We start from the raw sequence: 25,632 nt of genomic DNA on the forward strand, positions 1-25,632 counted from the left end.
ACCCGCATTTGCTACAGGAACCTGCTCGTGGGCTGCTCTCTGCAGCCCCGGACTCTGGACTTCGAGCCCTCTCTGCCTCCCAACACCTGCCCATGTGGAGGCAGATAAAGCCGGGCCTCGTGGCGGTGACACACTGGAGGTTCTGGCCGGGCCTTATCTGCAGGTGCCTGGAGATAAGGCCCCGCTGCCCTGCCCACAGCCCTGAACCAGTTCCCCTGCTGACTCATATTTGGGGGGGACACCCCAGGGGGTGCTCTCCAGGCCTTGCTGGGCAGCACACGACAGTTAGGTCTCTGACAGAACCAGCTTGGTGGCTCCAGAACCATGTGGCACTGGAGAAAGAACGGGGATCCCCAGATCAAACAGATCTGAGCTCCGACGGGCTGTACGTACGGGGACAAGTCAGCCCCTGAGCCTCAGCTTTCTCACCTGCCAAATGGACACAGCAAGCCTCCACTCACGGTCACGTCGTGAAGGGGCCATAAATGGACACAGAGGGAACCTTACTCAGGGCGATGTTGCCCCGAGTTCGTCCAGGCCCAACTAGTCACTGAGCGCCAGTGCGCTGCCTCGCTAGACCCCGCGGGACCCCGCTCCCCTCGGCCCTGGCGCTGGCCATGCAGCAAACACGCCCACCTGGAGGGAGCTGATGCTCTGGGGAAGTGACCTTTTTATTCTTAGGACTTCATGGCCATCGGTCATCGGGAGGCTGTGTGGTGATTCTGCCTCGTGGTGGACGTGAGCAGCGAGGTCAGCCTGCATTAACACGTGGGAGCCAGGCAACTGCTCTGGGCCCCACGCTCAGCCCTTGCTGGAACCAACCCCCCACGGGGCTCCATGGGTGACTCTAGATCAAGGGCTCAGCATAGACCAGTCCTCTGCCCGGCACGCAGTCCCTCCCCCCAGGTGGACAGCGACGCCTCACCCCTTCTCTCGGCCCATCCTTCCCAGCTGAGTGAACACGGAAGGGCAGCCACGGTCTCGTCAGGTGAGTGTGACCCCAGGTCAAGGGAGGTTCCGACACCGGATAACGCCCTGAAGAGGGGGTGCTTCCTGGGACTGGGGGGGTTGGCTTTATGCCCACATCTCACCCTATTTAGTGTGTAAACAGGAAGCTGTGTTCAGAAAATTGCAAAGGAAAGCCCAGGACACACAAAGGACCCTAGAAAAAGATGGAAAGGTTTGAGGGATAATGAAAGCCAGGAAAAATAAATTTCAAATCTATTTTGAACGAGGCTCTGTGTTATTGCAATTCTTTGCGTTTGTGAATGACTAATTGTAATCCAGTCTCAAGTGATGGAAAAACCGAAAGGCAACTCCAAACACGTAACGTTAGCCGCTACGTTACATTCAGTGTAGCTAATACGTCCCTGGATGGGAAGACGATAAGTTGTCACCACAAGAAAATGTGTTTCTTCTTGCTAAATACATGTGGAATATACAGTAAAAGAATATTGCCTTGAAATGGGGCTAAGTTCCTAGCTCCCAGACACACTCATGACTGGGCCCCGGCTGCTGGGAGGAGGCGCAGTCTGCGTGGGATAAGGCCTCAAGTCATTTGTTGGTTTAAACATGGAATCCATTGCTTGTGCACTTATTAATTAGAATAAAATTTATTGAGCACCTATGATACTGCGAGTGCAAGAAGGAGTTAGCCCCGTGGCCCTCACAGAGCCCAGAGAGAAGGGGGGGCAGGGGCGGGCTGCAGGACCGGGGTGGGAACCAGCCCAGTTGCACGGCCAGCAAGAGCTGTGGGAACACGCAGGACAGAAGTGGCCAGGCCAATGTTCCCTTAGCCAGGTGGCCTCTGTGGGAGGGAGGAGGGCTCTTGTCCTCTCCCTCTGTGATGGGGGGGCTCCGAGACCAGAGGGCCCCCTCCCCTGACAGCTCTCTTGCTTTGGACCGGGGGCCAGGGGCTCAGGAAACTTCGGTAAAAGGCCAAAACCTGATCTCTGTTGGCAGGAGGCAAGAACCTGGGACCAGGTCACAGCATGAGCCCTGGAACCCTCCTTGTCTGTGAAAGAGGGGTGAAAGCACCCCCCCGCCCCCCACCACCTCCCTGCGTGCTCCCTAAGAAAGACGGCGGGAGATGCGAGTTCCCAGGCCCAGGGGCCAACTTGCTAATTGCCCTGGAGTGACCTTTCTTCTGGAGGAACTTGGTAAAACATCAAGAGATTATTTTTCCAAAACCGTTTTTTAAAAAATCCCAGGCACAATAAAAGCACATTGTGCTTCTCAGCATTTGTTTTTAAGAGTGTTTTTCCACTGCGTTTGGACGGCAGGGCTCTGTTTCTCCTCTCGCTTCTCCTGGAGTCCTTGGCGGTGGAACACATACCACGGTTCCCCCTTAACCCGCTCCGAGGACGGGACGTCCCGCCACCCAGCAGCGTCGGTCTCCCGCGTCTCGAAAGGCTCAGGGCGGTGCCAGGACCGGCCGGGATGCCAGAGGCATGAGGTCACGCGCCGGGCGCTGTGCTCTGCTTCCTGCTCCTTCCCGCCTGACAAACGCATGAATCATATCAGCTCGGTCCTCTGACTCGGCTCATTTCCCTGTTCCACAGACAGCTGGGACTTGGAGGAAGTGGGGCCAAGTGGGATCAAAACACGAAGCCCGGTGGCTTTTTCCTTAGAGGCTGGACCCCCTTTTCCCGCCTGGAGGAAAGCATCTGGCTTAACCCGGCCAGTTCCCCGCCCTGGCCCAGCGGTGGTGATCTCCGTGGAAAAGCCAGAGGCTCCCAGGGCCCAGGGCGAGGTGCCTGCCACGGTGGCAGCGGGGGCTTTTGTGCACCACTGGTCTTGGCCCTGGCGGGGCGGCTGCACCATGGGGGTGGGGGGTCCAGGCTTTGAAGCCTGCATCCTCTTTGCATCAGAGGTTTTGAAAAAGGCTGACAGCTGAGTTCTGATCCCCAAGCACTTGGAGGAGAAGGAGGCGTTTACCGGCCAGGAGGCTGTGGAAGTCAGACGGCGGCTTCTTTTCATCCAGGGGCCAGGGCCCCCTCCACTGGCCGATGCCCGCTTCGTCCCCCCCCGCCTCTCTGACGGCTGCCCCGCACCCTCTCGGGAGCAGCGAGCTGAGCTTAGTTGTGACTTCAAATGAAAACCTGCTGATCACACGTGTATCTTTTCCATTTATTTTAAAGTTGTGTCTAAATACACCTAACACCCAATTTACCATTTCAACGGTCTTTAAATTGCTGTTCTGTGACATTAAGTAGCTTCGCCTTGTTGTGTAACCTCCATCCATCCACAGAAGTGTGTCATCTTCCCAAAGAGAAACTCTGTCCCCTTTAATTTTTTTTTTTTTTTAATCTTTTAGGGCCACACCTGCGGCATAAGGAGCTTCCCAGGCTAGGGGTGGAATTGGAGCTGTAACCACCAGCCCATGCCACAGCCACAGCAACACGGGACCTGAGCCATGTCTGCAATCTACATCACAGCTCACGGTGATACTGGATCCTTAACCACTGAGCGAGGCCAGGGATCAAACCTGCGTCCTCAATGGATACTCGTTGGATTCGTTTCTGCTGCGCCACGACAGGAACTCCACTCTGTCTGCTTAAACACTAACTCGCCATCACCTCGCTTCAGCCACTTGACAGCCACCCTCCCACGTTCTGTCTCTGATTTTGATGACTCTAGGGGCCTCTAGAATAACTCAGTACATGGCTTTTTGTGACTGGCTTTTTTCACTGAGCATGACGTCTTCAGGGTTCCTCTGTACTATAGCCTGTGTCAGAATTCCTTCCAATTTAAGGCTGAATAATACTGCATTTTATGAAGAGACCACATTTTCTTACCCGTTTATTCTTCGATGGACAGCTGGGTGGCTGTCGTGAATAAGGCTGCTACGAACGCGGGTGTGCACATGGCTGTTCAAGACTATTTTCAATTCTTTGGGGACAAACCTAGAAGAGAGGTGTCTAGACTACATGGTAATTCCATGGAAATTTTCTGAGAACCTGCCACACTGTTGTGTTTATTTTTTTAAAGGGTTGCATAAGATGGGAATGTAACTCTTTAAATTTAAAAAAAAAAAAAAAATAGGAGTTCCCGTCTTGGCGCAGCGAAACGGATCTGACTAGGAACCATGAGGTTGCAGGTTCGATCCCTGGCCTCGCTCAGTGGGTTAAGGATCCATTGTTGCCGTGAGCTGTGGTGTAGGTCGCAGACACGGCTCGGATCTGGCGTTGCTGTGGCTATGGTGTAGGCCGGCGGCTCCAGCTCTGATTCGACTCCTAGCCTGGGAGCCTTCATATGCCACGGGTGCAGCCCTAAAAAGACAAAAGACAAAAATAAAAGTTAAAAAAATAAAATAAAGAGCATAAGAAACGTAGGTTTCGTGGCAGATCTGTCGTTCACGGAGGAGGCGGGCTGCAGTGTTGCATTTTCTTTCTGGTTGATCCTCGTGGGGAAGTTTTATAAGCTTCCTTCTCTTTAAGGATCTGGTCAAATTAGAGTCTATTATTAGTAGCATATAGTCAGTGAAGAGCAGAAGGAAGAGCTACTAAATTTATTCTTTAGAGAAGACTGCACAGTTAAGGCGATTGCCTTGTCCTGCTGAGGTGTGTTTACTCACCTGAACCGTGACCTTTCATCTCCCCCGTCACTCATTCATTCATTCCTTGGTTCCTTCAAACCCACTGCCACCTGCTGGCCGTTAGTCAGCAGGCAGGGCTCTCTCCCCCAGGCACCTGCGTCTGTGTCTCACTACTCTAACCATGCGCTGGACACGCGAATGCCCCAGCAGTTAGACCCAAATGACGAGGGGCATGAGGGGCGCGGCCCGGAGACCCCGGGAGCCTGGGTCCCAAGGAGCAGCGGCTGGTGGCTCTGGGGAAATGCAGGCCCGCGGTTCCAGATCATTCTCGCTTCCAGGTAAGGCAAGACATCGAGAAGCTGGTGTGAAATCTGCCCGTTTTAAGTGCTAACCCCTTATTCAGAAAAAAAAAAATTAAACCCGGCACAGGCCAAATAAAAATACATTTGTGGTCAAATGCAGCCCTCGGGTCAGTAGTCCTGGCCTCCACCCACTCCAGTGAAGTTCTTCCCGGGTCACAGAGGCCGAGTCCGCACTCTTGTTTCCCACTGGGTGTCCATCGAGAGGGGATGGACGGACCGAGAAAGGGGAGGGAGGCGGCTCTCCACGAAGCCCCCGGAGCAGTGGCTGCTCAGCCCCCGCAGGCCTGGGCCTCTTGGCTTCACTGTGTGTTACTGGAATGTTTCCCAAGGGATAAGCTTCCGCCAGAACTGACGGCACGGCCATCTCTTTCCACTGTGACTCGTCCTAAGTCACGCTTGCCTTCCTCTCAGGTGGCACTGGCCTGGCCAGGAGAGTCGTGGGAAACGGCAGAAGGGAACGGAACTGAATACTCAGTCAGTGGGATTGAGCAGGATTTCGCTTTGCAGTTGGCACGAGGAACGCCCTGGGGCGGCCCGGGACTGACCGGAGCCCGGCCACTGGGGAGCTCCACGTTGTGGGACCTGCCCCAGAGCCCCGACACTACACCAGACCTGGGATCCCGCGACATCCTGTGCCACACCCCTGGGCTGTCACCCGTGGGTGGGTGACAACATCCACTGCTGGCTGGGCTCCTGCAGGACCAGGAAAGGCCGCGACGGGGCTGTTTTCAGGGCGTAAGGACGGGGCCTGGGGTGCGTGTGTGGAGCCCGCACAGGTGCTGGGCGGAGCCCATGGGGCTGAGGAAGGCGGGGGCCCACGATGGGAATCCCACATCCAAAGCTGTGGCCTCTGGGTCGAAGGAAGGATACTTTTCAGGGAAGGAGGGGAGAACCCCTTTATTTGATAGTTCCTGGCACGACTTACAACACTTAATTTATAAAACTTTAGGCATCTAGCCGTGGTATGCAGCCCTCCATGTGTACGCAAGCTGGCAACCCCAAGATGTCAGGAGTGGCCTGGGGCCCAGTTCCTTTTGCCCGGGTATTCTGGTCACTACTACTGTGTTAACTGGTGCTACAAACCACCATCTCATTATGCTCGTGGATTCTCTGGGACAGAAACTTGGACTGGGCACAGCTTATCTCTGCCCCACCATGTCTGGGGCCTCGGCTGGAAGAACTGCTCGGTGGGGGGAGGGGGGTGACACTATCGTCGGTGCCAGAATCAGGCCTGTTGATTGGTGCTGGCTGTTGGCTGGGATCTCAGCCAGGCTGTGGCTGCAGCCCCTAGATATGGCCCAGGCTTCCTGCCCAAGGAGGACAGTCTTGGAGGGCCACCTTCTTACACGATGGATCGGGCTCCAGAGGCGAGAACCCCAGAGAACTAGGCGGTAGCTGCACTGCTTTCCCCAGAGACACAGACCCCACCTCCCAGTCCACGCCATGCAGAAGCTCCTGGGCTAGAGATGGAACCCGAGCCACAGCCGTGACACCAGGTCCTAACCCACTAGGTCACCAGGGAACTCCCTTGGGGACCATGTTTTGATGTCACCACACGGATAAAATACTGCAGGCCATCCCGGTGTTGGACCAGCTTTTAGGAATTTATCTAAAGGCAATTCAAGGAGCATTTCATGGGAACATGAAATCTGAAATTTTATAGTTCCTACATGAAGGAAACTTAGAGGTTTTCCTCCTATACAACAAAAAAATTCTAAAAATTTGTGTCATCAGTCGCAAATTTTTGAAACTGAAACTTTTCTAAAATATCAATAATAACTCGTTTGATCACCGTGAGAAAACCCGAATTACATCTTTCTATTCTCTCTACACAAAAGATCGTGAAATTGTCCCCATAGGAAGTGGAGATAATATGTTGCCAAAAAGTGCAGGTGTTTGGGGCTGTTACAACATCACATGAACAGCTTTAAGAATATTCAGGACATAAGGCAGTAATTAATCCCAAAGAAGGAAAGACCAAGATAAGCAAGAGCAATGCAGGAAACTTCTCGGAGGGAGAGATGGGGTCCGACGGGCAGAAGGAGAAGGGGGGCTGAGCCAACTGGTCAACCCGTTTTGTCCGGTCCACCCACCACCAGTTCCGACAGGCTCAGTTCTCATGCTGATTGGTCCGTGTCTGCCCTGGCAGTTGGTCAGTGATTTGCATATCATCCCTGTCGGTTGGGGGAACAACGCTAGCAAAGGCACAGAGAAGGAAAAATCTTGGCCCGGTTCTCAAACGGTAAGGAAACTGGACTGGCTTGAGTCCAAGCGGGGCAGTGATGGGGGGTCAGCTGTTTAATTATCGTAAAAACCGATTGTGAGGAATACTGAATGTCCAGCAAAGAAATCTGTCCATAATCCTGCAAGCAGTGCAGAAGCATGAACACTTTCGGGAAGGCGATGACAGGAATGGCGGTGTTTGTTGTGTTTTAGGAAGATCGGTGCAGGGGTTGAAGGGGTTAAACCAGCAAGACCTTTTCAGGAGGTGCTTGCAGTGATCCAGGCATCTGCTTTTCAGATGTTAGCTGGGAGCCAGGAATTTAGGCTCGTTGGTGGGTCACCTCCTCATCTCAGGGTTTGGACTGTCAGCTTATGATGGACCGCGTGTGGAAGCCCCTGGGCCCCTTGCCCAGCGTAAAATCCCCCACTTAAAATCCCCTGGTCCCATCTCCTTCCAGCCGCTGCGGTGAGCAGTTCTATTCACCCGGCTTCATGCACCCCGTCTCATCCCCATCCTTGTGGCTCCGCGACGCAGGGACGGCCCGGCTGTCCAGACAAGGGCGCGCTCCTCCATGCACAACTCAGACACGCAGGGGTGTCAGCATCCTGGGCACAAGCGCCGATGACCGCAGACGTGGGCTGTGGCGTAAACACCTCCCCTGTGCTCCTCGCCCCGTGATGACATATTTCTAGAGCGTCCGAAGCTCCCGTGGGGTTGGTCGGACGGTGCCCCGGAGGGACCGCCGTCTTGGCCTCACTGGCCTCGCTCCGGCCTCCCATCTCACCCTGAGACCCCCTCCTGCTCCCTGTGACCGCAGTCCTGGGCGCACCCCAGGCATGAGCCTTTGCACCATGCACTCCTCTTTGGGGAAACCTGGGCCGAGCTAGAACAGGGCCCTCCCCGACCATGGCTTCAGAACCCAGAATGTTCTTCCCCCACTGGGAGCATCCATCCACGTGGCCTACGGCGAATGTCTCCTTGTGACCTTTTAACTCTGCAGTGAGATCGCATACCTGACACCGTCCGTGTAATAAGGGGTGACGTTAAGCTTGCAGGGAGGTCACTCGAGGTCCCGGGAGGAGTGGAGAGCTTGGCAGAGTAGGTCCTAGATTTGAGCTTTGCCGCCGACTAGGGGAGCGATGAAGGCAGTGGGGCCTGGGGCACCTCCATCCAGAAAAGAGGGAGGCGGTCACTGCCCGCCGGCGCCGGGTCCCGTGAACACCAAACGGGACAGTGTCTGTGCGCTGGCAGTGGGCTCTCTGCCTTTCTCCCCCAGCTGCTGTTTGGATGGAGAGTCACCTTTCCCCGCCACCCCCCGCCCCTGCCCCCGCCACCCCACCCCTGCCCCCAGGCAGGCTCTGAGCGACCACATCGGAAGGGACCGGGCATGGTTTTCCTGGCCGCCGGGGCTGGAAAAGGCAAGAGGAAAGCTGTGACGGGATCTGGGAAGGAAGAGCACAGTCGAAAGGTCACTGTCACTTTGGCCAGGATGTGGATGAGACAGGTCATTCCTGGAAATCGCTAGACACCGTCTTGTGACCCTGGCAAGTGTCATCCTGAAGATGACATCGAAAGGAGGGAGCGGCTCCCAAGCTTCCAATCCAGCTGCGTCCACAGCCATGACGTCTGGTCTTTGCGGACACGCGTGTCATTGAACCCTTTACGTGAGCCAGTCCGAGTCAGGCTCCTCTGACCTAGAACAAAAAAGAGTCCCAGCTGGTGTCGTATGTAAACAGGCTTTGTCCTTGTCAATCCCTATGAAAACATTAGTTTTTATTCATTCATTCATTTCTTTTTTGAAGGTAGGGGTTTGGGGTTTCGTTTTTGTTTTGGCCGTGTTGCACAGGTGGCTTTGATAAAGGATCTCAGTTTCCAGGCCAGATATTGAACCCTGGGCTCCAGCAGTAAAAGGGCAAAGTCCTCACCCCTAGGTCACCAGGGAACAGCAAGTTTTTCTCATTTTTATTACTACTAGTTAGAAAAAATACCTATGGTCTATGGAGCAGATTGAGAAATTCATTTGAATGTAGTACCTTTTGGGAAAAAAAAATCTAAACCACTGCCTTACAATGTTCAGAGATAGCTCCCAGCTACATTTAATCTACATAAAAACAATCACGAAACAACCCTACAAAACTGAGTTTAAAAATATATATTAAACTCACAAGTCAAAAAGAAAAGACTGTCATATTTGGCTACATAAAAATAAAACCACAGGAGTTCCTGGTGTGGCTCAGCAGAAATGAATCTGACTAGTACCCATGAGGATGCAGGTTCAATCTCTGGCCTTGCTCAGTGGGTTAAGGATCCGGTGTTGCCGTGAGCTGTGGTGTAGGTCACAGATGTGGCTCGGATCTGGCATTGCTGTGGCTGTGGTGTAGGCCGGCAGCTACAGCTTCAATTTGACCCTTAGCTGGGGAAGATGTTTGGAACTTGTATGACAGATAAAAGAGTATTCTCAATATATAAAAAGTTCTTATAAATCAATAGGAAAAGAAGAAATCTCAACAGAAAAAGAGGTTAAATTTTTTATCATGAAATTTAAAAAGCACAAGATACTCAACTTAAAAAATCAAAGAAAGTCAAGTGTTATCAGGCTAAAGAGCATCGCTAGTAATTGTAATAACTAATATATATTAAATGTCAGGCACTATAAGAATTCTCTCACAAAGACATAGGTATAAGAATGATTATTATAGCATTAAAAAAAAACAAATGTCAAGCAACAGAAAATTATTAAAATATGTTGTGATAATCCCTATATGGAAATACCTTTGGGCTTAAAAAGGATCTAATAGGCCTTTAAGTGTTAACATGGAAAGAAGTGTGACATACCGTTGACGTTATCAAACTATGTACAAAATCATTCCATTTATATTAAAGTACATGTTTATACATTTAAAGTGTGGAAGTAAATGCCAACTATTAATAATGATTCTCTCTCAGGTTTGGGTTCCAAAAAGACCATTTAATGTAGTTTTTACAAAAGTCATATAGTATAAAAATGTTTTTATTTCAAAAAAAGAAACAAGGAGTTCCCGTCATGGCTCAGTGGCTAATGAACCCGACTAGGAACCAAGAGGTTGTGGGTTCCATCCCTGGCCTTGCTCAGTGGGTTAAGGATCTGGCTTTACCGTGAGCTGTGGTGTAGGTCACAGATGCAGCTCAGATCTGGCGTTGCTGTGGCTGTGGCACAGGCTCCAGCTGTAGGTCCGATTGGACCCCTAGCCTGGGAACCTCCATATGCTGCAGGAGCAGCCCAAGAAATGGCAAAAAAAAAAAAACCAAACCAAACCAAAACAAAAAAACGAGCACAAATCAGAGAGAAGCCCAGGCTGGGTGATCTGGGGCTACCCTGACAGTGGAATTTACCCCCTTGTCCTCGGCAGCGTCTGAGCGCCGACGAAGCCTGTGGCAGGTGACAGTCCCTCTCACGTCTGGGGAGATGGAAGGAGGGAGGCGGGGCTGAGAGATCTAGGCTCCACCCCCTCAAAGTGCTGCAGGGAGTGGGCTGCGGGGCCTCTCGGGCTCGGAGAAGGGGAGAACTTCCCAACCAGGAAACCAGGAATGGCAATTGTCACAATCAGCGAGTCACAGTCAATCGCAAGTGAACCAAGAGGACTGGTTTCTCACGTTCACTCCTGAGAGTAAGTAAGTGCCTGGCGAAGGTGTTCAGACGGGGCCCTGGAGAAGCTGAGACGCAGCCATTTGCCAGGTTGCTGTGAAGGCAGAGGCTGCCCCCAACTGCTCGGCCGCTGAATCAAGTTTTTTGTACTTAATCTAATCCCCTCCCAGACCTTTGGATTCACCTGTGGACTGATGCAATAACAGTCACCTGCTACGACCAGCGACGTCTGATAAGGTCCGTGAGTCATTACCTTTGGCAGAACAGGCACCTCCCCACCTAGCCCGAGAAATCTGGATTTCCAGATAACCAGCAGCAGGGTTTCTAGATAACCAGCCGCAGGGTTTCTGGATAACCAGCCGCAGGGTTTCTGGATAATCAGCCGCAGGGTTTCTGGATAACCAGCAGCAAAGAAGAATGGCTTAAGCAAGTAAGCTCTAGGCTCCCTGATCCGTGTCTTGTGATCAACTTAGATGAGTTCTGAGAACGTTCTCTTGGTTGAATTCTGGACCTGCACAGCTCAAAAGGATCTGATAGTCCAGTCTGTAATTTCCCAGGTAAAGACCGAAGCGTGGGGAGTTCTGCGGCTTTCCCTGAGGCCATAACAAGCTGGAGAGCCAATCCGAGGAGAACCCGGCCTCCTCCCAGGCATGAATTCCACTCTGCCGTCTACATCCTGGGCCCCCACACTTCCCGCTGCACGTTTCAGGGGTTTGTGAAGAGTGAGCTTTTACCCCTTCATGCCCGACAGAGAACTGGAAGTGAGGATGCAGCTCTAACACTTTTACCGCGACACCCGGTCCTGCTGACATCAGCAAAGTCTCGAGGTCATCTGACCAAACAATGAGACACCTGCTCCTTCCTTCACATATCAATTATTTATTGGGCATATACGATATGCCAGGCCCCGGAGCAGGACAACGAAAACACACAGCAGCCTCAAGGGGCCAGAGAACCCAGCGATAACTTTAGGCCGCACGTCCTCAGACAGTTCATCTGGTCGGACTCATGCTTGCCCTTGGCCATGGCAGCTCTCGTACAAGGAATGACTCCCCCAGTGCAGAACGCACAAGCCATCAGCTCTAGGATGTTGCCCCCGCGGATGGCGGTCTGGAGGGAATCTGGGTGCCAGGAGGTGAGGAAGCCTTCACCTCTTACGTTTCACGCGCGGCTGGAATCTCAGCATCCTGAAAGCGCTGGCGGGGAGTCCCCTCAGACAGCACGAGCTGCATCACCAAGACCCAAGCCCCAGTCCTACCCTGGCCATTAGAGACAATTCCACTGGCTCAGCCAAGATCCCAACCGGTTAATTTCGGCTCCAAGGGAAGGATGGCTACACGTTAGCAGACACGTAAACCACCACGTCCAGTGAACGGTGTCTGAGGATGGGCGTCCTTATGTCACATGGCCACCTGTGCATGTGGACACTGTTGACAGCCAGTGTCTGCGCACAGGCCGAGGAGCCCGAATCCGCTGAAGGAGGCTATGCACGGACGCCAGCGTCACGGGAGGCCTCCCTCCCCGAGGAAATGCCTCTCCTGGGCTTTCTGCAGTCCGTCCCCGAGGGCGCCACCCACACCCTGAAGGCAAAAGTCCTGGCTTCGCCATAGATTCGTACTCTAAAGAGAAGGTACAGATTGATTTTTCAAAATCTGGGAGACAAAGCTGGTCACTTAAAACCAAGAATGATGGAAGAAGTTCTTTGGACGGAGGAGAGAGGCTATTGGAGAGAAACACGCGCCTTCGGGAGTGAAGGAGGAGAAACGAACACGCAGAGCCCGGGGCATACAAGAAACTGGGTCCTCTTCCGGAGCCTCTCAACTGTGTGTGATGGTCCAGAACAAATTCTACCAAGGTCCGACGGGCCGGTGCGTGTGCAGGCCACACACACAATAACTACGGCAAATAGGGAGAGAGAGGGACTTACACATGGTGGCAAGACTGTCACATTACTCCTAAAGTAGTGAAATATTACTCCAAGAAAACTGAAAACATTGAGAATACAGGGTGCAATCTCAAAAGCAACCTCTAACAATCCACAAAAAGATACAGCAAAACAAACAAACAAAACACAACAGAAAAATTTTAACTGGGAGTTCCCGTCGTGGCTCAGCGGTAACAAACCCGACTAGCATCCATGAGGACATGGGCTCAATCCCTGGCCTCGCTCACTGGGTTAAGGATCCCTCATTGCTGTGGCTGTGGTGTAGGTGGGCGGTTACAGCTCCTATTGGACCCCTAGCCTGGGAACCTCCATGTGCCGCGGGTGCAGCCCTAAGAAGACAAGAAAAAAGGAAAAGAAAAATTAAAATTGAATACTAAAAACTAAAGTCATGCAAAAGGCAGCAGTAAAGGGGGAAACAGAGGAATGAAAACAGGGAAAAAATAGAAAATAAGTAATAAAATAGCAGATGCCAATAAAAGCCAAATTGTTAAGAAGCCATTTACAATGGCTCCCACTAAAAGATAAACGCTTTAACTACTTGCGTATAAAGCTAACACGTGCAGGATCTGTATGATGAAAACTACAAAATGCCATGAGCGTAAACAAAGGAGCCCTAAACGAACGGAGGTCACGCAATGTTCACAGACTGGAAAGCTCCATGTGATCAAGAGAGCCAATCCCTCCACATCGACCCATAAATTGACTGCTCTCCCAGTAAAACTCCAAGAAAGACCATTTATAGCAGATAGACTAAGTGATGCTACAGCTTATGTGGGAAGACAAAAGAACTAGAACACTTGAAAAGTTCCTGAAAGAAAACGACTGGAAGATTCGTATTAACCCATGTGAAGACTTTCTACAAAGCTACAGCACGCAAACACAGGAGCAAAGTAACACGCGTAGTTCAATGGAACAGAACAGAGTCCAGAAACAGATTCATAAAATTCAGCCAACTGATTCTGACAAAGAAAATTCAATGGAATAAGGATGATCTTTTAAACAAATGGCGCTGGAACAATTAGACACTTATATGCATAAAATTAACTTTGACCTAAACCTCATATCTTATACAAAAATTAAGTAAAAAATAGGAGTTCCTGTTGTGGCTCAGTGGTTAATGAAACAGACTTGTATCCATGAAGACTCGGGTTTGATCCCTGGCTTCACTCAGTGGTTTAAGGATCTGGCGTTGCTGTGGCTGTGGTGTAGGCTGGTGGCTATAGCTCGGATTAGACTCCTAGCCTGGGAACTTCCATATGCCACAGGCTTGGCCTTAAGAAGTAAAAAAAAAAAAAAAAAAAAAATCATAGATCTAAATGAAAAATATAAAACTACAAAATTTTTAGAAGAAAGCATAGGAGAAAAATCTTTGTAATCTTAGGTTAGGCAAAAAACTAAGACATCAAAAGCACAATCCATAAATGAACAAATGATAAATTGGACTTTGACAAAATTTAAAACTTTTGCTCTGCAAGAGATGTTTACAAGAATGAAAAAGAATCTATACTGGTAGAAGCTATCACAAATCACATATCTGGGAGTTCCCATTGTGGCTCAGTGGGTAATGAACCTGACTAGTATCCATGAGGTTTCAGGTTCGATCCCTGGCCTCGTTCAGTGGGTTAAGGATCTGGCGTTGCCATGATCAGTGGTGTAGGTCGCAGATGTGGCTCAGATCCCCCCGTTGCTGTGGCTGTGGTGTAGACTGGCTGCGGTAGCTCTGATGGACCCCAACCCTGGAAGCTCCATATGCCTCAAGTGCGGCCCTAAAAAGACAAAAGACCAAAAAAAGAAAGAAAAAAAAAAAAAAACACATGTCTGCTAAAGGATCTGTATTCAGAACACAAAAAGCTCTCAAAACTGAATAATAATAATAAACGATTAAAAAATGAGCACCTAGCCAGAGCAATGAGACAAGAACGGTAAATAAATAAAAGGCACACAAATAAGAAAGGAAGCGGTAAAAGTGTGAGTATTTGCAGATGACATGGTATTAAATATTCAAATCCCTAAAGATACCACCAAAAACTGTTAGAATAAACAAGTTCGATAAAGCTGCAGGATACAACATCAAAGTACAAAAATGTGTTGCATTTCTACACACTAATAATGAAATAGTAGAAAGAGATTAAGAAAACAGTTCCATTTACAATGGCATCAATAAGAATAAAACACATAAGAATAAATTTAGCCAGGGAAATGAAGAACCTATATCCTGAAAACTAGAAGGTACTCGATCAAAGAAATGGAATATATTTATATTAAGTAAAATATTATTCGGCCATAAAAAAAGGGAAACCTGCTATTTGTGACAACACAAGCTTTGAAAGCATTACAGTAAGTGAAGTAAGTCAGAGAAAGACAAACGTTGTGTGATTTCACCCACCTGTGGAATCTAAAAAATCAAAAAAGACAAAGAACACCAAGCTCACGGACACAGAGAAAAGATTAGCGCTTTCCAGACGCGGGGAAGGAAGGCACAGTGGGTAAAGGGGGTTAAGAAGTCTGTCTCCCGGAGTTCCCGTCGGGGCTCAGTGGTTAACGAATCCGACTAGGAACCATGAGGTTGCGGGTTCGATCCCTGGCCTTGCTCAGTGGGTTGACGATCCAGCGTTGCCGTGAGCTGTGGTGCAGGTTGCAGACGTGGCTCGGATCCCGTGTTGCTGTGGCTGTGGTGTAGGCCGGTGGCTATAGCTCCGACGACCCCTAGCCTGGGAACCTCCATATGCTGCAGGAGCAGCCCAAGAAATGGCAAAAAAAGACAAAAAAAAAAAAAAAAAAAAAAAAAGAAGTCCATCTCCCAATAGTCATCATCAAACTCTACAAATCACCAATGCTGGAGAGGGCGTGGAGCAAGGGAACCCTCCCACACTGCTGGCAGGAATGTAAACTGGTGCAGCCGCCATGGAAAATAGCATAGAAGTTCCTTAAAAAACTAAAAACAGAGCTACCATATCAACCAGCAATGCCACTCTTGGGCTTATATCCAGAAAAATGCAAACTCTTGATTTGAAAAGAGATATGTACCCCATATTCAAAGTAGAATTATTTACCAAAGCCAAGACATGGAAGCAACCCAACTGCCCATTAACAGACGCCTGGTTTCAGCAGCTGTGGTGTATATGCACCGTGGACTATTACTCAGCCACAAAAAAGAATGAAATATTGCCATTTGCAGCAACATAGGTGGACCTACAGATTTTCATAAGTCAGAGAATAACAAATATTACATGATATCACTTACACATGTAAATATAAAAAAATAGCACAAATGAATCTACATACAAAACAGAAAACAGACCCACAGACACAGAGAACCAACTTTTGGTTATGAAAGGGAAAAAGGAGGGGGTGATAAATTAGGAGTTTAGGATTAATAGAGACAACTAATATACATAAAACAGATAAGCAACAAGGATTTACTGCAGAGGGCGAAGAACAATATTCGACGTCTTCTAGAAACCTGTAACAGAAAAGAATCTGAAATAGACACATAACGAAATCGCTTTGCTGTACACTTAAATACAATGCTGTAAACCAACAATATTTCAATAAAAAATAAAATCTGTAACAAAGGATGCATTAAAAACTTTAAAAACTCAAATAACTATACACCAAAGAGAGAGGACGGTACTGAATGTAAATATAAAAATAAATTTTAAGAAGCTCTGAGGAAAGCCAATCTCAAATTGTAACTAAAGGTAAATTTGGGGCAATTAGCTCGTGTCTTTTGTTTATTTGGACCCAAATTAAAATGACGGGTGGCAGGAATAGCTATTGAGGTTGTTTCTTCTTTTGTGATGTATTTTGTGTGTATCACAAACAGTGGTGCCCCTGGCAGAACATACAAGTCGGCAGAAGGGTCCGACCTGTGAGGGGCCCGAGCATGAACTGCTCCGTCTACACGGCACAGGCATCCTGTCAATGGGGGAGTGTCTTCCATGTTCACAAGCTGTTTGAAGAATAAACCCAGAGCATGATGGACCAAGTGAAATACCTAACAGAGACCAGAGGCAATATCAAAACCCTCTGGGGAATTTGAAAAGATACATGCACCCCAATGTTCACTGCAGCACTATTTACAGTAGCAAAGACATGGAAGCCACCTAAATGTCCTTCAAGAGAGGAATGAACAAGGAAGATGTGGTACATATATACAGTGGAATATTACTCAGCCATAAAAAAGAATGAAATAATGCCATTTGCAGCAACATGGAAGGACCTAGAAACTATCATACCAAGTCAGACACTGAAAGACAAACATCATATGATATCACCCATATGTGGAATCTAAGAAAAAAAAAGGATACAAATGAACTTTGTATTTGCAGAACAGAAGCAGATTCTGAAAAACGTATGGTTACGAAGGCGGACAGGTGGGGGGCGGGAGGGATGGACTGGGGGTTGGGATTGGCACATGCACACGGAGCTATACGGAACGACTGGCCAAAGGAGACCTGCTGTACAGCACGGAGAACCCCACCCAGTGTTCTGTGAACATCTAGGTGGGAACAGAATCAGAGAATGGGTAGGTGTATATGCAAGACTGGGTCACTTTGTTGTACAATGGGAGTTATCACAGTCTTGTAAATTCCAGACTTCAATAAAACATTAAAAAAAACAAACAAACCAAAAAACAGGGCTGGCAGATCCCTGGAGGGTTGCGAGGGCCTCGGGAAAGTTATCGCCCAGGCCGGCTTCCCTCCCACCTCCTGGGTAGCTGGCTTGGCGCATTATCAGTTTTATCAACAGCTCCAGACAAAGTAAAATTGATCCGCCACAAACATCAGCGTAAGGACTGAAAAAAAAGAAGGAAAACCTGAGAAGAAATACTTGGAGGGCTTGGAAGGGGACGCCCGCAAAGAGTGATGAATCTGGGAGATCTGGGCTGTTGTTTTGGGGGTTAAAATAATCCTTTCGGGGCTACTTTTCTTTTTAGACCACCCGATGCATGACTTGAAAAAAACGTTAAAAATTTTTGATCTTATGAAACTCAAGGGACACTTACGGTGCCGCCTATTTTGAAGTCTGTGGCATGTTCTATTTGTATTTTTTCTTCTTTTTTTTCCCAGTGAACACACATACAGCAGTCCTGGGTTGTCTGTCCAGGCTTCTTCCACTTGGTATATATTTTGCACTTCTCTGTCTCTGACCACATGAGGGATCTTCCCCTGACCCTGCAGCTTCTCAAAACATTGGCTTTCTCCCAAGCAAATGCTGGAAGACCTTTTCTAACCCCGATTTTAAAATTCACAACGCAGTCGCCTCTGTATTCATTTAAAAACATCTGTGAAGGACTTCTGGTCTGGTGACAGAATTCTGGGGAGGTCATGCAGGGGTTGGTTGGTTTTAGCATCTGAGGGAGAGGTCCTGCGGCTCTGCTTGGACAACCAGTTTCAGAATACGCTGATGGCTGCTGGAGGGCTCCCAGAGGGATGAGGCCATCAGGAGACAGTCTAGACCCAACCTGGGCCCTTGGGCAGCCTCGGCACCTTACAGACACTGGTCCACCACCAGTGTTCACGAAGGGCTGACTCTGGGGAGGCGAGGACACTGGCCACTTGCAGGATTAGCATTTTAAATCAGAACTCAGACTGGTGGAAGGCAAGTTGAAACCCAATTGTGACAAAAGGAATCCTTTTTTGATGGGTGATGGTTGTTTGGAATGGAAACTGAATTGCAGTTTTTCGGTTTGTTTGTTTTTTTCCTATTAAAATGAAAGAGTAGCTTTTTAGTTTTGTCGAAGTTTTTTAAATTGCTGCTGTTTGTTTTTGCATATTTGTTTACCTTGTAAAGACCCAGAGGAGACTACATTTCCTCTAAATTAAAATCTGCTTATTTAATCGGCATTTCAGATTCCCTGGAGCAGACTGTGGCTGCTGTGCCCTCTTTGGTATTGTTATTTGTCGATAAAGTTTAAAAGTGTTGAGAGCAGAGGCTTTTAGCTTGATGGGGTACTTTTCATTGAGAATTGAGGCCTCAGGGGTGAATATCAGGGAACTTGTCGGGAAAATTCTTAAAATCAGGAACTCGGACTCTTAAGATAAACCTGCTTCCATCTGTTCTTTGTTTTTCTTGTCAACCTTTTCAGAGAGTTCGAGACTAACCTTGTTAATCCGGGGCTGGCTGGCTGCCGTGCAGGAGGCGGTGATTGAGTTAGGAGGATGGAGGCAGGAGAGCAGGAAGAGGGGAGACGAGGTGTGGGGACCACATGGCATTCGGGTTCTGATCAGACTGGAGGAAGGGCAGTTACACGGAATGGCAAAACTCCGGCTGATTGGATTAAAGTGGAGCTGGATGGACCATCCCATTGAAAACGGAGGCGGCCGGCAATCAGGTTTATTTTACGTCTGATAAAGGCAATGATCCAGGAGCCTGGAGAGAGGAGGGAGTTGGTAACGGTGTATCTGGGGGCGGCGGGAGCTGGAGGTTTTCTGTAGAGGGCTGAGGGCTAGCCGGGGTGGGGGGGGTGGGGGGCAGGCTCGGAGGAAGCGGACCTCCAAAGCCAACAGCTAGGACGAGGCATCTTCTGTTCAGGAAGAGTAAGTGGTGCAGGGTGGCTGCCGGGTGCTGGGTGGTGTGGAGCGTTGGGAAAGGGGTGGGTGGGTTCTGTTATGAGAGACTCGGTAGGACAGAGGAAGGACTCCAACATGGTCTTAAAACAGAGCTGGGAGTTCCCGCTGTGGCGCAATGAGATCAATGGCATCTTGGGAGCGCTGGGGCAAAAGGTTCAATCCCCAGCCCAGCACAGCAGGTTACGGCTCTGTCAGTGGCTGAGCTCGGATCGGATCCCTGGCCTGGGAACTCCACGGGCCGAAGAGGGGGAGGCAGTGGTCAAAAAAAAGAAGCAGAAGGGGAGGTTGGAAGAGAGCATTGAGCAGCAGGTTTACTTCTTGCGAGAATCACTGGACAGGGCACAGCAGACAGACAGGATTGAAAAGATGGTGACAGGGCCCCTGGAGGAGGCTGGAGGTGGGGAAAGCAGGATTCCTAGATGACGGCAAGGGGCAGAAAAGGAGAGAAAAGGCCCATCCAGGAGAGTCTGGGGGTGGGGCGGTAACTGACTGCGTGTGGAGGACCCAGTCCAGGGGACCGCCTGGCGCTCTTTCTTCTTTGACCACAATGATGGGGTTCCGGCACCCAACTCTCTGCCAGGCCCACGGGAGCCACTTCTACCCTCAGCGTGACAAAGGGCTTCTCGTTGAGGCAGTGCCCCAGACACTCCATTTGAGAAGGGCCAGGCTGAGAGGCTGGCATGCATTTCACAGCCGGCTTCTCCAAACGAGGTCCCGGGACACTCTGGTCTCGGGAACATTAGCAGGTAACCCTATAGAGGGGCAACATTTAATCATCCAGGAGCTCCCACTGCAGCTCAGCAGAAACAAACCCAACCAGTATCCACGAGGACACAGGTTGAATCCCTGGCCTCGCTCAGCAGGTTAAGGATCCGGTGTTGCTATGAGCTATGGGTAAAAGACGAAGCTTGGATCTGGCGTTGCTGTGGCTGTGGTGTAGGTCAGCAGCTGCGGCTCTAATTCAACCCCTAGCCTGGGAACCGCCACCTGCTGCAGGTTCAGCCCTAAAAAGAAAAAAGTATTTAACTATCCAGAACTTGCTGGAAGCACGAAATACCTGACCACCTTCTGGAGAGTCACAGCAGACAGAAGAGCATCAAAGACAGAAAACACGCTGTTTCACTCAGTTTCTCTTCATCCGTGGAGCTTAAGACCCTTTTCATAGACCATACCCTTGGAGAAACTGCCCCAGAAGACATCCGACAAGTCCGAGAAGGATTCGTATGAAAATTTAGGCGGGAGTAGGGTTCAGTTACCCAGAGCATCAGTGTGACGGAGTCACAAGAAAGACTCAGCCATGGCTGAGCTGCCAAACGTTTCCCAGGTAAGCTGCAGGGAGGGAGCACAGGAGGAGGCATTTGATGAAAGAGTCGTCCCGGAGAACTGGACAGCGGGCTTCCTGGGGCAGGAAGAGAATTTCTGGGCAGTTTTGAGTCCCCTTTGGGGACCTGTCATGAATTAGAGACGGGCAGGCAGCAGCTGCGCCGTTTGCTCCAGCAGCATCCAGCCGCCTGGGTTAGCAGCTGAGAAGACAGAAGCCGGGTGGGACCAGGATGAGGGCTCATTCAGGACCCTCTTTCAGGACCAGGACGGAAAGGCGCATGCATGCGTGAGTCAGGAAAATGTATGTAATACAGGAAAATCGCCAACGATCCCTTTTAGGACAAACTTGGAGTCCTTCCTCTGTCCTACCGGGTCTCTCATAACGGCACCCACCCTCCCCTTTCCCAACGCTCCACGTGGCCCGGCACCCCGCAGCCACCCTGCAGCGCTCAGTTCCTGAACAGAAGATGCCCCATCTGAGCTGTTGGCTTTGGAGGGCCCCTTCCTACAAGCCCTGCCCACCCACCCGGAGGGGGCCAGCCCTCAGCCCTCTACAGAAAAACTCCAGCCCCCCCCCCAATACACGGAGTCCCCTCCTCTCTGGTGGGTGAGGGGAGCGCAGGCACGGGAGGGTGTGGTGATGCTGGAGGAGTGATGGGGTCTTTGGGGCTCCGGCTGTCAAGGTATCAGAGGGCGGGCGGAGTTGGGGTGCCCGCAAAGGAGAGAAGAGAGCTAAGGTTTTGGAGATGAGCGCCCACCCGCAGTGATGAGAGCTGGGTGTGGAAGTGAGGCGGGAGGCTGAGGCACCCGGGACCGTGTGGGAGAGGGACTGGAGGAGGAAGGCAGAGGAGGCAGGCGGGGACCCTCCAGGCTGGGGAGGAGGACAGGGACTGCAGCGAGGTCGGTCACAGCAGGGACGGTGTCCCTGGACAGCAGGAGCTTTAGGGAGCTGGGGCTCTTCGGGGAAACTGAAGAAATGTTTTGGAAACAGCGAGGACACTCATCGCCGGTTCAGACTTTGAGATGATGGGGAAGCTCAGAGGAAACCACCTCTCCTTCAGGGAGAACCAGGCGGAAGTCGGGGGCAGGGGCAGTTTCCCGGGTGGGGCAGGAAGGCAGCCGGGCGTTTCCCAAGGGCGGCTGCGGCTTTAGGAGTTTGCTGATGAGCTGCTGCGTTCAGAGGGTGCGGTGGAAGGACAGGGCTTGGGGGGTGAGGTCCCGCGGGTGCCCGACGGGATTGGTCTGAGGCAGGAAACGAATTAGGGCAGCCTCACTCTGCCTGGGTTGAAACATCCAGAAGGCAGTTTTGTGCTGGGAGCTCCCACTACAAGGGCTGTGCCCACCCTGGCTTCTGTGAACTTGAGCACTGGGCACAAGGAAGACTCAGCAAACACTCACTGCAGGATTGACTTTTTTTTCAGGGCTGTACTCGCGGCATATGGAAGTCCCCAGGCTAGGGGTCAAATCGCAGCTACAGCCGCCAGCCTACGCCACAGCCACAGCAATGCCAGATCTGAGCCTCATCTCCGACCTACACCACAGCTCATGGCAATGCCAGATACTTAACCCACTGAGCCAGGCCAGGGATCAAACCCGAATCCTCATGGATGCTAGCTGGGTTCGTTAACCCCTGAACCACAACGGGAACTCCAGGAATGACTCCTAAGGGAGGAATACGGACAGCAACCAGCACAGTCCTGCCAGGCCTGGAAACTCAGCTGACATGAACACCCCAGAGGGAGGGGCTGCCAGGTGTTTGTCTGGCCCTTCTCCCCTCACTGGCTCCTGTGCCCGATTGAGAAGGGAGGCGCTTTCTTACACTGTGTCTTCGTGGTCAGGACACCTGGAATCCAGGCTCAGGCCCAGCGCAGGCGGGTCTCTGGGGGCTCTGACTCTTGCATGGATACCGGGACAGGTGAGTGTACCTGGACAGGTAAGAGTTCGCTGGGGAGACCAACCCTGACCATGGGCAGCTCCCCAAACCCAGCCACCACTGGGCAGTATAGGAGCCGGTAGTCACATGTGGCTGCTGCATTTAAATTTAGTTAAAATTAAAAAATCAGTGCCTCCACGGTGCCGTCCACATTTCAAGCGCTCAGTAGCCCCAAGGGGCTGCAGAACATTGCACCATGGCAGAAAGTTCTATTAGGACGCGCCTTCGAGACTGTGCACTGAGCTATCTGGACACGCCTGGTGCCGGTCCTCTGTAATCCCGTCTCTCTCGTCCCTGATGCAGAGTCCACGCGGTAGCCCCGAGGCTCGGCGGCGGTGGCGGCAGCGCGATGGCTCAGTACAAGGGCACCATGCGCGAGGCGGGCCGGGCCCTGCACCTGCTCAAGAAGCGGGAGAAGCAGAAGGAGCAGATGGAGGTGCTGAAGCAGCGCATCGCCGAGGAGACCATCAGCAAGTCCAAGGTGGACAAGAAGTTCTCGGCCCACTACGACGCGGTGGAGGCCGAGCTCAAGTCCAGCACCGTGGGGCTAGTGACCCTGAACGACATGAAGGCGCGGCAGGAGGCCCTGGTGCGCGAGCGGGAGATGCAGCTGGCGCAGCGCGCGCGGCGGGAGAAGCGGCGGCGGCAGCTGGAGGCGCAGCGCGAGCGGGAGCGCAAGCGCGAGCAGCGGCGCCAGATCTGCGGCCTGTCCTTCTCCACCGACGACGGCGACGACGACAGTGACGGGGACCGCGAGGCCGCCGAGCCCGCCGGGCCCCGGAGGCCCCTGGGCAAGGACCCGGCCGTGGACACCAGCTTCCTGCCGGACCGCGAGCGCGAGGAGGAGGAGCGGCGGCTGCGCGAGGAGCTGCGGCGCGAGTGGGAGGCGCGGCGCGAGCGCGTGAAGCGCGAGGAGGTGGAGGTGACCTTCAGCTACTGGGACGGCTGCGGGCACCGGCGCGCCGCGCGCATCCACAAGGGCGGCACCGTGCAGCAGTTCCTCAAGAGGGCGCTGCAGGCGCTGCGCCCCGACTTCCGCGAGCTGCGCGCGGCCGGCGTGGAGCAGCTGCTGTTCGTCAAGGAGGACCTGATCCTGCCGCACTGCCACACCTTCTACGACCTGATCGTGGCGCAGGCGCGCGGCAAGAGCGGGCCGCTCTTCACCTTCGACGTGCACGACGACGTGCGGCTGCGCAGCGATGCCACCCTGGAGAAGGACGAGTCGCACGCGGGCAAGGTGGTGCTGCGCAGCTGGTACGAGAAGAACAAGCACATCTTCCCCGCCAGCCGCTGGGAGCCCTACGACCCCGAGAAGCGCTGGGACCGCTACACCGTCCGCTGAGCGCCCCCCCCCCCCGCCCCCGCGCTCGGCGGCCTTGACCTCCCAGCTGAAAATGAATAAAGCCCGCGCGGCTTCACTCTGCCCCTGTGGTCGTGGTGTGGCTGCGGTGTTCCGGTCGGGGGGTTGGTGTGCCCAGGCGCTGTGGGCGGCCTGGCTCCTCTGGGCTGGGTGGGAGCGAGGGCCAGGGCCTGAGCTGACCACGGCGATCTGGCGGGGATCGTGGGCGCGGACTCGGCCCCCGACTGTCTGGGTTTGGGTCCCAGCGCAGCTTCTTACGTGCTGTGTGATTTGGCGCAAAGTGATGGAAACGGCCCTAAGCTTCAGGGAAGGGCCTTACCTCGGCCTCGCGTGCTCTCTCTCCATCCGTGTCCCGCCTGCGGCTCTGACCCAGTTCCTGGACCTCTCGTCGCAGGTGACTTTGTGTCCTCCCTCGCTCTGCAGCCGTTTCACAGCAGGTCCAGACGTCAGCGTAGCTGGTGTGGCTCCTCTCTCAGGATTAGAGCCACCAACCACCTTACGTTGCCCGTCATTTAACTTCCACACTCAGGGTGGCCTCTCCCTCCTGGGCTTCCTCCTCCCTGCGGAGGGGCCCTAGGGGGGTAGGTCTCTGAAGAGGCCCACAGATCCCGCGTTGCTGTGGCTGTGGAGTAGGCCGGCAATTGCAGCTCCAATTCGACCCCTAGCCTGGGAACTTCCATATGCCACAGGTGAGGCCCTAAAAGGCAAAAAAAAAAAAAAAAAAAAAAAAAAGTAACACATGCTTATTATAGAAAACTTTAAATACAAAAAAGGAAACAAATCACTCATCGTACCACTCAGAAAAAACCACTGTTATTATGACATTTAAAAAATTTCAGTCATTTCCCCCAGGTGCGTGTGTATACATAACATATATCTTTATCATTTAACTGTCTATGTAATTTTGCGATACGCTTTTTAAATTTACCATTGTACTGAAGCATTTTCCCCACACTGCCTTCAAAACCCCCCGAGGTACTTTCATCTCAAATTTTCCCTTTTCATTTTTTAAAAACATATATGTATACTCCAAATGTCTTCAAAATATATAGATTTAGAAGCTGCAATTTTTCAGTGTTCTAGATTTTTTAAAGTACTGTCCTGAGTAATGACTGGCCCAAGTAAAGAAAACACAGGCCTCACTTCTATTTTTCCACAATTGCTTTCAAATTAGGCTTTCTCTCTGGAGCAGCAGCATGCTCCGTGGTAATTTAGATGTGCATTTGTTTATCCTGGGAAAGATGCCTAGAATCCTTTCCTATTTTTAAAAAGTCGGAAAGTCTACTCATCTAAACGCTGAATGTGTGAGAAGGCAGAAGGTAGCAAAGCCTCTTTGCTGTTTCTCTTTTTTCATTTAAAAAATTTTTTTATGACTGCACCCAAGGCCTACGGAAGTTCCTGAGCCAGGAATCAAACCCATGCCTCCACAGCGCCCCCAGTTCTGCAGTCAGATTCTTAACCCACCCCTCACAGTGGGAACTCCAAAGCCTTTGTTCATATCAAGTGGTTGTGGGGCTGTTTCATCCCATTAGGATGTGACCTTCACCCACTTGCAGGCTCCCCCACAACTGGGAAGTGGGGCCTCTTCTGGACCCAACTGATTTAATTTCTCCTGGGGCGTGGGGAGCAGAGGTGGGGAAAACTTTTTCAATTATATCACTGCTCCCTTCATTCTCCCAGCTCCCCTGTGCACCTACATATTGTCCTGATTTTTTTTTAAAAAAAAGAGGATTAAAACCCACTCCCAC

At 51.4% G+C, this 25,632-nt stretch overlaps 1 protein-coding gene across 1 annotated transcript; it reads left to right on the top strand.

The window, feature by feature from the left end:
* Window positions 4,247-24,558, top strand: FAM50B (family with sequence similarity 50 member B). Its single transcript, XM_013977400.2, has 2 exons — window positions 4,247-7,141; window positions 22,828-24,558. Exon 2 carries the CDS (start codon window positions 22,874-22,876, stop codon window positions 23,864-23,866), a length of 993 nt encoding a protein of 330 aa, XP_013832854.2. The 5' UTR covers window positions 4,247-7,141; window positions 22,828-22,873; the 3' UTR covers window positions 23,867-24,558.

This window comes from Sus scrofa, chromosome 7 (genome assembly GCF_000003025.6).
Source record: "Sus scrofa isolate TJ Tabasco breed Duroc chromosome 7, Sscrofa11.1, whole genome shotgun sequence".
NCBI lineage: Eukaryota > Metazoa > Chordata > Mammalia > Artiodactyla > Suidae > Sus > Sus scrofa.